Here is a 13,100-nt window from a genome sequence, read left to right as displayed (position 1 = left end):
AGCGACCAGGGCACACTGTCTCTAAGGAGTTTGCACGCACTCCCCTTGTCCGCATGGGGTTTCCCCGGGGACTCCAGTTTCCTCCCACAGTTTGAAATGTACCAGGGGCAGTAGATCAACTGAATGCGATTGGGCAGCATGGGTTGTGCTGTATGTCTAAATTTAAATGACCTTTGGCCATGCGAATGGGCATCTGTAATAATTGCATTAATTTGCTTGAATTAATTATTGTCTCATGTGCCAAGATGGGCAGTGAAAAATCTTTCTATTCAATGCTATCCAGACAAATCAACCCATACCTGAGTACAACAGGCAGGGCAAAATAAAACACAAGTGTGGCGTAACAGAGAACGAGTTTGGTTATCCATCTCCATCATTAGTATCCAATGGTGGATGGAGTGGGGAGAAGAGTGTGAGAAAGATGGAACGGTGAGGTTTAATATCCTGAGGGAATCAGAGTCCTCCAAGGCACAGCTGGTGACGGACCAAATGCTGGTAAGTTAGATGATATAGACGGGTTGAATGGTTATTTTCAAAAGGTTTATTAAATTATGAAGCCTTAAATAGGATAGATGGTCAGAATCTATTACCTTGGGACAAAGGAGTCCAGAGCTAGAGGAGATAATGAGCTTATCTCTGGGAGGAGTTTGTATGTTCTCCCCGTGACTGTGGGGGTTTTCCCCAGACACTCTGGTTTACTCCTATCTTCCAAAAACGTATGGAGGTTGTAGATTAATTTGGGTGTAATTGGGCAGCATGGGTTTAAATGGCCAGAATTGAGTTCTACCATGTTGTAAGTGAAGTTTTAAAGACATTTTTAAATGGTATACTTTAAAAATAGCTAATAAATACAAAAGGTAGATAGTTAGTAAATATTTCCAGTGACCATAGTTCAAGAGAGAAAAAAGGCGATGTTACAATAGTGCAGACTGTCCTTTGGCGGTGTCAGAGCAGTCCCTGATCAGTGTAACAAGAGGAGGTTCAAGACCCTGATGGAAACAAACTGTTCTTGAACCTAGAGATGCTGGTCTTCAGGCTTTCGTGTCTTCTGCCCAAATGTGGCAGTGAGAAGAGGTTGTGAGCAGGGTGATGGGGTCCGTTAGGATGTTGGTTGCCTTCTTGAGAGGCAAGGCCTCTCATAGATGCATTCAATGAGATCTGAGGGTAGTCGTCATCAGGAATGAGCTGCTGGAGGAGGTAGTGGAGGTGAACATAGACAGAACGTCTAAAAAATATTTCAACAAAACCTTGGATGGGAAAGGTGTAGAGAGCTACAGGGCTAATGCGAGCAAATGAGGTTAGTGCAGAAAGACATCACTGTTGGCATGCACGGGGTGGGCCAAAAGATCTGATTTTTGTGTTGCACACTTCTACGATTCAAACGTAAAGGTATCATAAACAGTTTGGAAGAAAAATGGTTTATTATCCTTCATTGCAGAAGCTTTCGAGTACAGGCGCAGGAATATATAACTCCAATTATACAGGGTCTTTATGAGGCCACACCTGGTGTTTTGAATGCACCTCAATAAGTGTAACAGAGTTAAACCTGCATTTTAATTATTTTTATTCCCAAATCTGTATTTGTGAATTTTATCTCAATGAGCAATTTGTATTTATTTAATAATGTTTCCGGTGGGAAGGATTTTTGCAGTGCACGCCTCTTCTGTACCTCCTAAGTCCCTCCTCTCCTGTTCCTCACACTGTTGGTTGCACCGTGAGGGTAAGTGTGGGGAGAATTGTTGCTGGGCTAATTTATTGGTTTCTTTAGTCAATGAATTGTTTATTCTGTCAGTCATAATGTATCTTGTTTAATGCCATTTAATTACCTTTTACAGCTTGTTTTGTATTGTTTTGACCATTTTTATTTAACTTGTGTTTGGTGCCATTTCCATGTACAGGCCATGTGACCAACATGGTGAGATTTCATAGTATAAATTCTGTTATTTTGCTTGCTTAGGAGTAAAAGTGCAGAAAGGAAGAAAATCCAGAAGGCAATTGATGTGGCTTATTGTCTTCTGCAAGTAAGAATTTTCCTTGTTAAATGGCTGGTCAGTTATCCCTATGCAGTTTTTAACTTGCCCACCAGGTGCCACTGTTTTCACTTCTGTACATAGTTTTTCATAGTTTGAAAAGACTTTATAACTGTTGAAACCTTTTCCTGTCCATCTTAAATAGTCCTCGGCTAATATTGTGTACGCTAAGTTTAGGGCATATTGAAACGTTAAAATAAAGTATCTGTGTATAATTTGAGAGAAAGAATGAAAGGAAATTGCTGGTTGCATCACGAGGGAGCAAAAGTGCAGAAAAAAAAGTTGAAGATTTCCTACTCACTGCTAAATGTACTGTGTGGAACTCCAATCAATTTATCATCCTTCTAGACCTCTGAGTTGAAGTGAATTAATACTACCCTGTGTCTCAAGTTCCCTGGATCACTTGATCTTTATTGACCAATCACCTTCCTGCTGATTTCAGCTTTTCAACTCCAACTGCCTGAGTCACCTGACTCCAGGTGCAGCCTTCAGATAAAATCCCTGTTGAAGTCTGCTACAAAAGGATAAAAAACCAGAAGGCAATTGATGTGTTATATTGTCTTCTGCAGAGAGTGAATAAGTGCTGGAAAACAATTCTGTGGGTCATCTTTTTTTCTATGCCTTATGCAATCTCTTTGCAAAAGGACAAACTTTCCACTGATGGAGATTTACCATACTGATTCATGGGGCAGTATAGGGAGCGATTGAGTTAATTAGGCTGATAGCCACTGGGGTTTAGACAGATCTTGTTGAAGTGTACAAAATTCTAGCAAGATTTTACTGGTGCAGGGAGCTTGTTTCCCCAGATGGAGGTCTGGAACCCTGGGTCATAGTTTCAAGATCTGGAGTGGGATTGAGCTATGCAGAAAAGCCACAGAAGGCCATGGAAGCCAAGTTGCTGGAATATATTTGAAAAGAAGGTGGATGGATTTCTCGACACAAAAGGGATCCAGGGGCATATGGAGAGAGCAGTGAAATTAAACTGGAACAGAGGATCAGCCATGATCATGTAGAATGATGGGTTAGTCCCAAAGAGCTGAATAGCCTATCACACCTCAATGCTGACATGTTAGTATAACAGAAAGCACCAAGAATTACTGATAAAGGCATTTTGTTTGCAGCCAGGGTTGAAGTTTCTCCCAATCGGAACTGTTTAAACAATTCCCCTCCAAAGTCAATTTCTCAGTCTCTGTCTAAATTTGAGCACATCTCACTCCTGCATGAGATGACCACGTCTTAAGCAACTGATGGCAGACCTCTGTTCATCAGTTAAAGCATCTCAGGCAATTTATAATTGCAACAGATAAAGATTTGCTGTCACAAGTCCATATGCCTGATAAAAATGCAAAATCTAAAGTTGCTGGTGATTTGAAATAATTTGCATTACTTCCTGCCTAATATTTGTCATCTGCTATTCTTTGCCCTAATTCTGTTCCCCACCTCTCTTCAGTAAATGCTGAAGAATAGAGCAAAAATCTCAAGGAATGTTCCACATAATGGAGTGTTTTCCATTTTCTTGTCTTCACAGTTCTCACTCTCTCTTTGTTCACAATCTGTTTGCATATATATTTAGTTTAAGATTTTAAAACATTTTTATACTTACATTTTAATGATACAGCACAGTACAAGGGCTCCGCTGGCCCATGAAACCTGTGCCCCCCCCAATTAACCTATGAACCCCAAATGCTTTTTTTGAATGTATGGGGAGAGTGGAGCACTCAGGGAAACGCCATGCAGGTCATGGGGAGAAGGTACAGATGGCAGTGGATTGGGACACGGATCACTGGCACTGGAATACCATTGCGCTAACCCAGTGGTTCTCAGCCTTTTCCCACTCACATCCCACTTTAAGTAATTCCTATGCCGTGAGTGCTCTGTGATTAGTAAGGGATTGCTTAAGGTGGGATGTGAGTGGGAAGGGAAGGTTGAAAATCACTGCTCTAGACCCAATTGTTACTGAAATATTTGGCTTGAGAAAAATTGTCATTTGGAGTTCTGAAACCATGCACACAGTGAGGTACAATTAAAACAGTAGTTTTCAAACATTTTCTTTCCACCCACATCCCATCTTAAGCAATCCCTTACTAATAACAGAGCACCGATGGCTTAAGGAATATTTAAAATGGGATGTGAATGGAAAGAAAAAGGTTGAGAAGCACTGCACTAACCCCTACACTATCTGTGCCAATCTTTCACCCTCTTCCTTCAATCTACCTTCTACTTACACTAATGTTCAGGTTGAAAGACTTTTCAGAACATGATTTAGCATTGCGTCGGAATACTGTGCGTGAATGGTTAAATAATGCTGAGATTCCTTGCCCACTTCCAACTGAGTGTTTGCCAGCAAGAGATGTTGTTTAGTGATAGTTTAAGTTCCCGTGAACTGCATTTAGACCCCATTTGGCAATGGATACTGTTCTTCATCAAACTGATTGGTTCAATGTCACCTTCAAATCATCACTGGTTGCTGAACCTTGTCTGTTCTGGGTACCACAGCAGTTATTTTTGTCCATTCACTCTGGGTTCTCTTCAATGGGGCTCTATTTCATGTAAACATCTTATTCTTCCCTGTTTCGGTTCTTCAGAGGAGGATGGCACAGTGGAGTGGCCGTCAGTGTGGCTTCCTTACAGTTTCTGACCTTGGGTTTTGCCTGTGTGGGATTTCGCGGTTGGTTTCACGTGGATTTCCTCAAACAGTCCGGCAGGTTATTTGACCATTGGCTGATACTGTGTCCCGCATCGCACTTGTCAGCCACAAACGAGCCTGCAGCTGATGTGGACATTACCCCTCCATAAATCTTCGTCCGCGAAGCCAAGCCAAAGAAAGAAGATACTGTGATGATACAACCACTACACTGGCTGCACTTCCACCGGCCTACTGCAGGGGGCAACCACTGAACCTGCAGGTAGGCAACCCGGGATGCTGGTCCCACCTGCTGGCTGTCAATCACCAGCCCAAATAAAGACTCCCCTTTGAGGACAGTCAGACATGTGGAGCCACCAAAGATACTGAGACTGGTGTGTACGTTTAAACTAATTAAAGCCTGTTGCACAGTCTATGGACTTTGCGTCATATTTATTCACGCAGCAGGCACTCACAGTTACTTGCTCATGCAGTTTATAGTGAAAAAAATCAAAAAGGAGTTGATGGGTATGTTTGTGTGTGCGTGAGAGAGAGAGAGATGCAAGAACTGAGGAGGGGGAGTTGGCCCTGGTGGATTTGCCTCCTTTGTAAGTGAACATAGATTCAAAAGACCAAATGGCCCCCTTCTGTTACCATATGATCAAGGTCTGCAGTCGATTGGCTTTGCACCATTTGCGAAAGATGTGGACGTTACAAGCTTTAGTGCACATGAAAGAGACAAAATTAAATGGTTAGTGCAACTGTGTACAGTGCCAGCGATTGAGACTATAGTTCAAATCCCATGGTGTCTATAAGGAGTTTGTACGTTCTCCCCTTGTCTGCCTGGGTTTTCCTCAGAGGGCTCTGGCTTCCTCCCACTCTTCAAAACATAGCGGGGGTGTAGGATAATAGGGTGTAATTGGGCAGCATGGACACTTGGGCCAAAATGGCCTTTTATCATACTATATGTACAAATTTTAAAATTTAAGTATCCTGGAACATTTCTGGAAACATTCCAATTTTTTTTCATTCTTCAAGCAGAATTTGTCTAGGTCATTCTGGTTTCCACCAATTGCAGTTCATCATGCAGGTGGTTACAAGTCCAAATTTCTTCATTGGGTTCAAGACGTCTTCTCAGTGGCCCATTATACTTTGAAAACCTCCCATCCTTGAAGATATCACACCGAAGGAGTTGCTTTGGTTAAATCCTTCGGCTTTAGATGTGAAAGCTGAGGACATACACATTACTCTGACAGCTGAAACACGTTGCTGCTTTGCACTGACGTGGGCAGCTTTCATTACATTTATAGAGTGTGTGTGGGTGTGTGTGGGTATGTGTGTGTGTGTGTGTGTGTGTGTGTGTGTGTGTGTGTGTGTGTGTGTGTGTGTGTGTGTGTGTGTGTGTGTGTGTGTGTGTGTGTGTGTGTTTGTTGCTTCATCCACATCCTTCAGAATTTGCTCTGGAAGTTTACCATTGTTACCACTTTCTGTCTTCTGGTGAAATTCTTTAGGGTTCCTCAATGACCAATTTTACACGTGAAATGCTGTGATTTTAAATTTGACGGAATTTTCTCATCCAATAACTCACATCCATTAACTCACGAATGAATTTGTACCTCACTTCATTGAGACAATATTCTTTCTTATATCCTCATCCAACTTCTGATTTAACGTGCCACATTTTGTAACTTCCTGCATTTTTTGTATATGGTTAATCGTAAAGAGCTGTTAGAATAATGCATACATCATGTTTTTTCACCCTCCAACACCAGCAGCACTGCACGCATGCACACACGTGCACTTATATAGATGCTTGAGGGATATGACTAGCTCCGTGCAAATATAGTTAATTGTCCTAACTCCATGGGAAATACTTTCTTAGGATATACTTCCTGCAAAGGAGAGCTTTGAAATTTACTTCAGTCTGATTTGCTCCAAGTCAAAATTTGTGTGAGTGATAATGTTTTTGTTTCAGCATTTGGCAGAAAACTATGTTTCACTCATGAATAACATGAATATTTACTGGAGAGAACACAGTAATAACATGAGATTCAATTAACTTGGTTCCTTCAATCCACTTTTGAAGTGTAAACCCTGTTGTGTGTCATGAAGCAAGCTCACTCAAACTTCAATGACTTAATCAAGATATTCTGCTTCAGCGATTGCTGAAGTATTAGTGTTGGCTGGAACTCATGGAAAATGTCTTTGCTGCTCATCGTAGGAGTACCCAGGAATCTATTACATCCACCCGAGAAAGCAGACAAGTTCTTGCTTAATGCTCTTGATCCGAATGAAGCGATTCTTCAGCATTGTACTGAAGTGGCAATAAAAACAGCAAAAATTAGAATAATTCACTTACAAAGGCGTAACTGGGACCTGCGTTCATCCCATTTATCCATCATCAATTTTCTGTGCTCTGTGAGTTGCGCCAACTTCTCTTTAATCTAAAAAAGATGAATTCTTGTGTCGGTCAAAGTACATTTTGACAATTTCAATTATGCAGATGGAATTTTAAAGTGAAATGAGATTGAGGAGTGACACAGTCACTGTATAAAAACACCCGGGCACAAAATACATTTTAGAAACTCTGCAGAGAAAAGAAACTTTTATAAACAAAATGAGCTCCTGAATCTCGTCCCAGAAACAAACTTTAATGAACTTTAGCATGCAGGAAGGCAAGGAGACAGCAAGAGGCAGTGGAATGTTCGAGACATTTCCTGAAATAAATATTTTGGCCAGTGTTATCCCGGCTGCTTTGCAGAGAACTTTCATTTCAGGAATATTTGGTGCACTTCTTATCATTTCACTATACGATTTGAATATTGTGCACACTTCAGTAACTTTCATACGAGAGTAAAATGCAATAGCAATGTTTGAGAGGCATCAGCATGTAAGAGGCATTTGTACAGGGACATCAACAGTCAGGGGGTAGTAGGGTCTGGATCATGCACAAGCCATCTGTTTAAATTGGCATTATGGCCAGCATAGGCATCGAGGGCCTATTCACGTGCAATAACTGTTCTATGTTCCTTTACAGTACTATGGAATGTTTAGTGTTGAAAGTTCTATTCAATTTAAAGTATTAAATTGGCTGGCAACAAATGAGAAAATTTACAATTTATTTGGATGTTAGATAATGGTTTTGATTCCAAAATCTTACATAGTCTTATATTTATTTAATACATGTTAAAATACTTATTTCAAAGTGGATGATAAACATAATTATCTGAGATGCGAGATGTTAAGACTTCATGCTCATTGTATATTTTACAGCAGGCTACAGTATGTTGTTGAATTGCGAATCAGGTGTAAGATAGGGTGGTAACCATCTGCGCACGTTAACAAATCATTCACTGACACACAGAAAGTGAATGATTCACTCAAAGCAAGTTCTGACCTGGAATGATCCCACAGTCTATTGGCTTACAACTAGCTCGTTGGTTATTGATTCGCACTTTCAATGACTCCAAAGACTGAGTGAGGAATGATAGGCTTTAATACGCTTTAGATTTCAGCTGGGCCAACTCCATGTCCATCAAGGGGACCTTTATGGCCAGGTCACGGGGAAGGGGTACATGAGGATCGAATCATTAGTGGGTGGGCCAGCCACTTATATGCAGAACAGTACATACATATCACCACAGGTATATTTAAGACAGAAGTAGATGGGTTCATGATTGGAAGCGGAATCAAGGGTCATGGGGAGGAGGAAGGTGAATGGGTTAAAAAGGACCGTAAATCAGTCATGATGGAATGACAGGGCAGTCTCAATGAACTGAATGGCCTCATTCGGCTCCTATGTCTTGTGTTCTGATCGCGCATGCATGGCTTCTGTGTGCACTACTTTGTTCTCCATTCAGCAGGCAAATGAAGATCATTCACTTCATTCAGCTTCATGACAGCAAATGTTAGAGAAGTCAATTCACTGTGCAGCAAGATAAAGCAATGAGACCAAGCTTAAGGCCACGATAACATCCCACCTCTCCTCACCTCTTCAGAAGCACTGTGCCTGCGGTCTAACATTTCCTTGCCCAGCTCGATACAGGACATAAAATTTATGTTCCTGGCATCAATTTCCGCTCTGATTTCCTGGTGCTCCTTCATCTGGAGTTCCACGGATGAGATATCTTTGTCATCAAATATAACCATTTCCTGGTGGTCCTTCATCTGTAGTTCCATGGATGGGCCATCTCTGTCAATAAATATAACCAATGAGCATAACATTTAGTTTAGCAAGAAGTATTACAGTACCTTTTTGCTCACAAGCATTTTGAGGTGATTGTTGATTGTGACCTCTGAACCTCGGGGACCCATTTTATACTGCACTTTAAATAGCTGCTTAAGTTAAGATCCAATTTATGATCTGTTCAGCACTTTGGTCAACGTGAGTTTGCTTTAAATGCGCTATATAAATAAACGAAACTACCGAAGTGATATAGAATTGACCAATTGTATGCATCTTTTGGTTGACTGTAGATAAAAAGCTTGGCAATCATTCTTTAATAAAAAATGTACACTTTTATGTTGGAGCAGAAATATTTGCTTGTTTTAAATGTAGGATTATCTGTGTGAGTGATATATTTAAGTATTTAATACTGATTCATTTGCACAGAATTCCTGTTGAACAAACAGCATTCACATTGATGCAAAGAAAACTGAATCTGCTTTGGCACTAATTCGGGAGGCCTCAGCCTTGTTTACAATGTGTTTCCGTAATGGCACAGATTTCCCCCAACAAATAAAGAATATACCACTCGTTTCTTTCAGCACAGCATGAAGTCGACTTTCTTTATTATTCACTAGACACAACTCCCCTGACACCACCCAACTAAACTCCTCTGACCTACTCAATGCCTCACTGCCACACAGTGAGCCTGACTTTCTCACTCTCCTCCTCCCGATGAAGTACGCAACCGCCACGTGGCTGTTTTGCACCTAATTTCACTCCCATCTTCTGTCCTCAATGTGATTATCAGAATCAGGATTTATTGTCATGAACAGGTCACACAATTTGTGGTCCCGCGGCAGCACCTAGAGGTACAAAATATTGTTATAAATTACAATTAAAAAAAGTAAATATATTAGTCCAAAAGAAGGGAAAGTGAGGTAATGTCTGTGGATCATTGTCCATTCAGAAATCTGATGGCAGAGGGGAAGAAGTTCACCCAACTGAACTCAACCCAAACACGTCAAAACCTCAGGATACACAGTGGTGTGTCCAAGTCCCCTTTGTCTCCTGCTCATGCTTCCAAACCACTTCTATCGACCTGAGACACAACTGAGCATCTAAATTCCTGATGCCCAAATTCTAGCTGAAAATGGACCCCCATCCAATCTGCTTCTTGATCCCTGGATTTATAATCCAAGCAACCAGCATTGCCACCTCCCACCTCTTGTGAAAACTGAACCACCAACTGAACTACCAACCATGTTCCTATTCCACATCTCATTAGCCCTTTTTAACCCAGCATCCTGTCCCAGGAATTTACTGGGACTGGGTCCAGTGGAAAATGAACGCTGTCCGAATGCTGGCGTCGAATGATGGCATTTCAACCCGGGGATTAACCACCTCTTCCCCTACTCATATCCCCTGCATTTTCTGATGCTCGTGTGCTGATAAAACTAATGGAAAACAGACAGCAGAAAGCCACCCGTTTCCAGTTGAAGGCTGTGTTCAGTGGGAGAACTATTAGTGTCCCAGTTGAGGGTGGCCCAGTGGTAATGGCACAAAGGGCTTCCTACCCCAGGTCAGTGCACGGCAAAATAACTGGGAGGCCAGTGGGAAAGGGGCTCTCCTTTTCAAGGATCTTATTGTTGCTGATATCACCAAAGTTGATCTTGTAACCACTGCTCACAAACAAATAAAGAATACATTCACTCGTTTCTTTCAGCACAGCATGAAGTCGACTTTCTTTATTACTCACTAGACACAACATTGCCTTCTTCAACTCCCCAAGCACCATCCAGCTAAACTCCTCTGACTCTCTCACTCTCCCCTCCACCCGACGAAGTTAAGTACGTGACCAGGATAATCTTTCCTATAATAGCCACTGGATCCCTTTTCTTTTCTAGCTCTGAAGAGAAAAAAACCCTTGTGCTTGTCTCGAGAACTAAAAGCGGCACACTCATGTCTCCTGACATAACCAGGCAAGCTCTTTGTGATAAATTCTACTTTGAAAAAGGACCACTCGACAACTTCCAGCTCAAAAATACAGCTTGATCCTGTTTACTTCTTCTGTTATTTTTCCTCTGCCACACTCGGCATGGTCTCAAAGCTATACACAAGGCACACTGGAAGTAAAAAAAAAGTCAGGGAGTAAAATCCCTCCCTTGCTCCAGAACCAGGCCTCACTTTCAAACTTACAACACTTCTCCCTCCTTAAAACCCAACATGCCCCAAATATAAAGAACAACGGTGTCATTAGCTTGCGCACTCTTAAAACTTATGGTAACATCTCAGCACAATTTAACAATATAAAGGCATCCAAAGAAAAACGTGGCAGATTCCACATTCAATCTACTAAAAAAACCTGTCCAATTTATGATTCAGTCTGTCAGGAGGTTTGCGAGCGTGCTGTGATCTGCACTCTACGCCGGATGACCCAGCAGGCACCGCTGGTGAAGGTGTTTTGGGCGGATTTGGTGTTGGGGGTTTAAAGTGGGTCTGTGTGTCCGTGTGAGAATGTCTATCCTCTGCAGAAAACACGTCCATCAGTCAGCTTAACAATATAGTAGGCAGGTCCACTCTGCTTAAGAATAATCTGAGTAACCATTGCTGATGTTTCTCACTTAAACATTGGTGGCTGGTTTTAACTGTCTTTCTCGGGCATGTTGATTATGTCCTTCCTTCTGCTTTTCCTGCTTTCTCTCCACTCTTGCCTTTACGTCCTGGGTGCAGCAGGTCCAATCCTGGCTTGGGCCTATGGCCCAACACCATCCCCGCTGGAGTGCGTGCAGTTGCAGGCGGTATTTAAACAAGAAATATGAAGGCCTGATGCTGAGATCCTCTTTCAGCCTTCCTTCAACTGTCTGATTAGCCCGCTCGGCCAAGCCATTTGGGGCTGGGTGGAAAGGAGCCGACCAATTGTGATAAATGCCATTCTACTGCAAGAACTCTCTGAACAGCTCGGGCCATTATCAGTGACCAGAGTGTCAGGCATTGAAGAAATATGTGGCCACGTACATGGATGGGAGGGGTATGGAGGGATATTGTCCAAGAACAGGTCAGTGGGGCCAGGCAGAATAATAGCTTGGCACAGACTAGAAGGGCCAAAGTATTCCATGGTTCTAAAATTCATTATATGGTGTAATTTCAATACCAGTAGTAACAATGAGTAATGATGAAGAGCACGGATAAACAAGATTGCACAGCCATTGATTTCTCCACAGCTCTGACTTCCCTTCTGAGGTTCCATATGCATTATCCTGGCTGACACTTATCATCTGATATATTCTACAGCTTTAGGGCTAGCGTTCATCTGCTGAAAATGATTCAGCTCCATTGACTCTCACCACTGATGCAGATTCCACTTGTTGCATTGAGTCCTAATAATTTTTTAGGCCCAGTTACCGTGGTGGTTAGCCACGAGTGACCGGGTGCAAACCTGATGCTGTCTCTGAGGAGTTTGCACCTTCTCCCTGTGTCTGTGTGAGTTTCCTCAGAATGCTTTGATTTTCTCACACTCTTCAGAGACCGTAGGGGGATTCTAGGTTGATTAGTGTATTTGCAGGGGCATGGGCTCATGAGCCGAAATGGCCTGTAATTGTGCTGTACATCTAAGAAGTAATTTCAATACCCCAGAGATATTGTAAAGCCATATCACACAGTTGAGTCCCCATCTCGAGATCAGGTGGAAAAGCGAGATCTACACCACTATTTATATATTGCCATTAAGGTTGAATTTGCCTTTTGTTAATGAAATATCATAGAAGCATCGAACACGACAGCACAGAAATGGGCCATTCAGCCCATTTTGTTGGTGCCGAATTAGTAGTCCTTTTGACCTGCACCCAGACCATAGCCTTCCATGCCCCTCCCATCCATGTACCTGCCCTTCTTAAATGTAAAAATGGAGCATACATTCACCACTTCAGCTGGCAGCTCATTCCACAGTCTCACTATCTCTGCATGAAGACATTAGCCCTGACGCTTCTTCAATTACTTCACCTTGCTTATGTCTCACCTAGCCTCAGTTTGCCTGCATCAAATCAATGGTCTGAAAAATAACATATCAGTTAATTTGCCCATAAACATTGCCATTCCCTCATTATAACAGGGTCTACTTTCTTGAATTCCTAGCATGACATTACTGTGGGGGGTACCTTCAACATTGGTGGCTTAACAGGGGCAACTGGGGAGATATGATTTGTATTGGGCGGAGTAAGAACCAGATCCCACACATGATTAAATAAAATGAGGCAGAATCTGTTCAGTAACTGAGATGTGA

At 42.0% G+C, this 13,100-nt stretch overlaps 1 protein-coding gene across 8 annotated transcripts in view; it reads right to left on the bottom strand.

Annotated features, from left to right (window-relative positions):
- Positions 1-13,100, bottom strand: part of LOC138753873 (spectrin beta chain, non-erythrocytic 1-like) — a 264,090-nt gene that overhangs the window by 62,664 nt on the left and 188,326 nt on the right. For all 8 annotated transcript variants that reach the window (XM_069917405.1, XM_069917410.1, XM_069917411.1 and 5 more), the window contains 2 exons: positions 8,644-8,845; positions 7,013-7,097 (listed from right to left, as the gene is read on the bottom strand). In XM_069917405.1, coding sequence (XP_069773506.1) covers positions 7,013-7,097; positions 8,644-8,845 — 287 coding nt within the window. The remainder of the gene's footprint in view (positions 1-7,012; positions 7,098-8,643; positions 8,846-13,100) is intronic.

The sequence above is a fragment of the Narcine bancroftii genome, chromosome 2, assembly GCF_036971445.1.
Source record: "Narcine bancroftii isolate sNarBan1 chromosome 2, sNarBan1.hap1, whole genome shotgun sequence".
NCBI lineage: Eukaryota > Metazoa > Chordata > Chondrichthyes > Torpediniformes > Narcinidae > Narcine > Narcine bancroftii.
The sequence above is the reverse complement of the archived record's forward strand: the minus strand, read 5'-3'. Positions and strand labels throughout refer to the sequence as shown.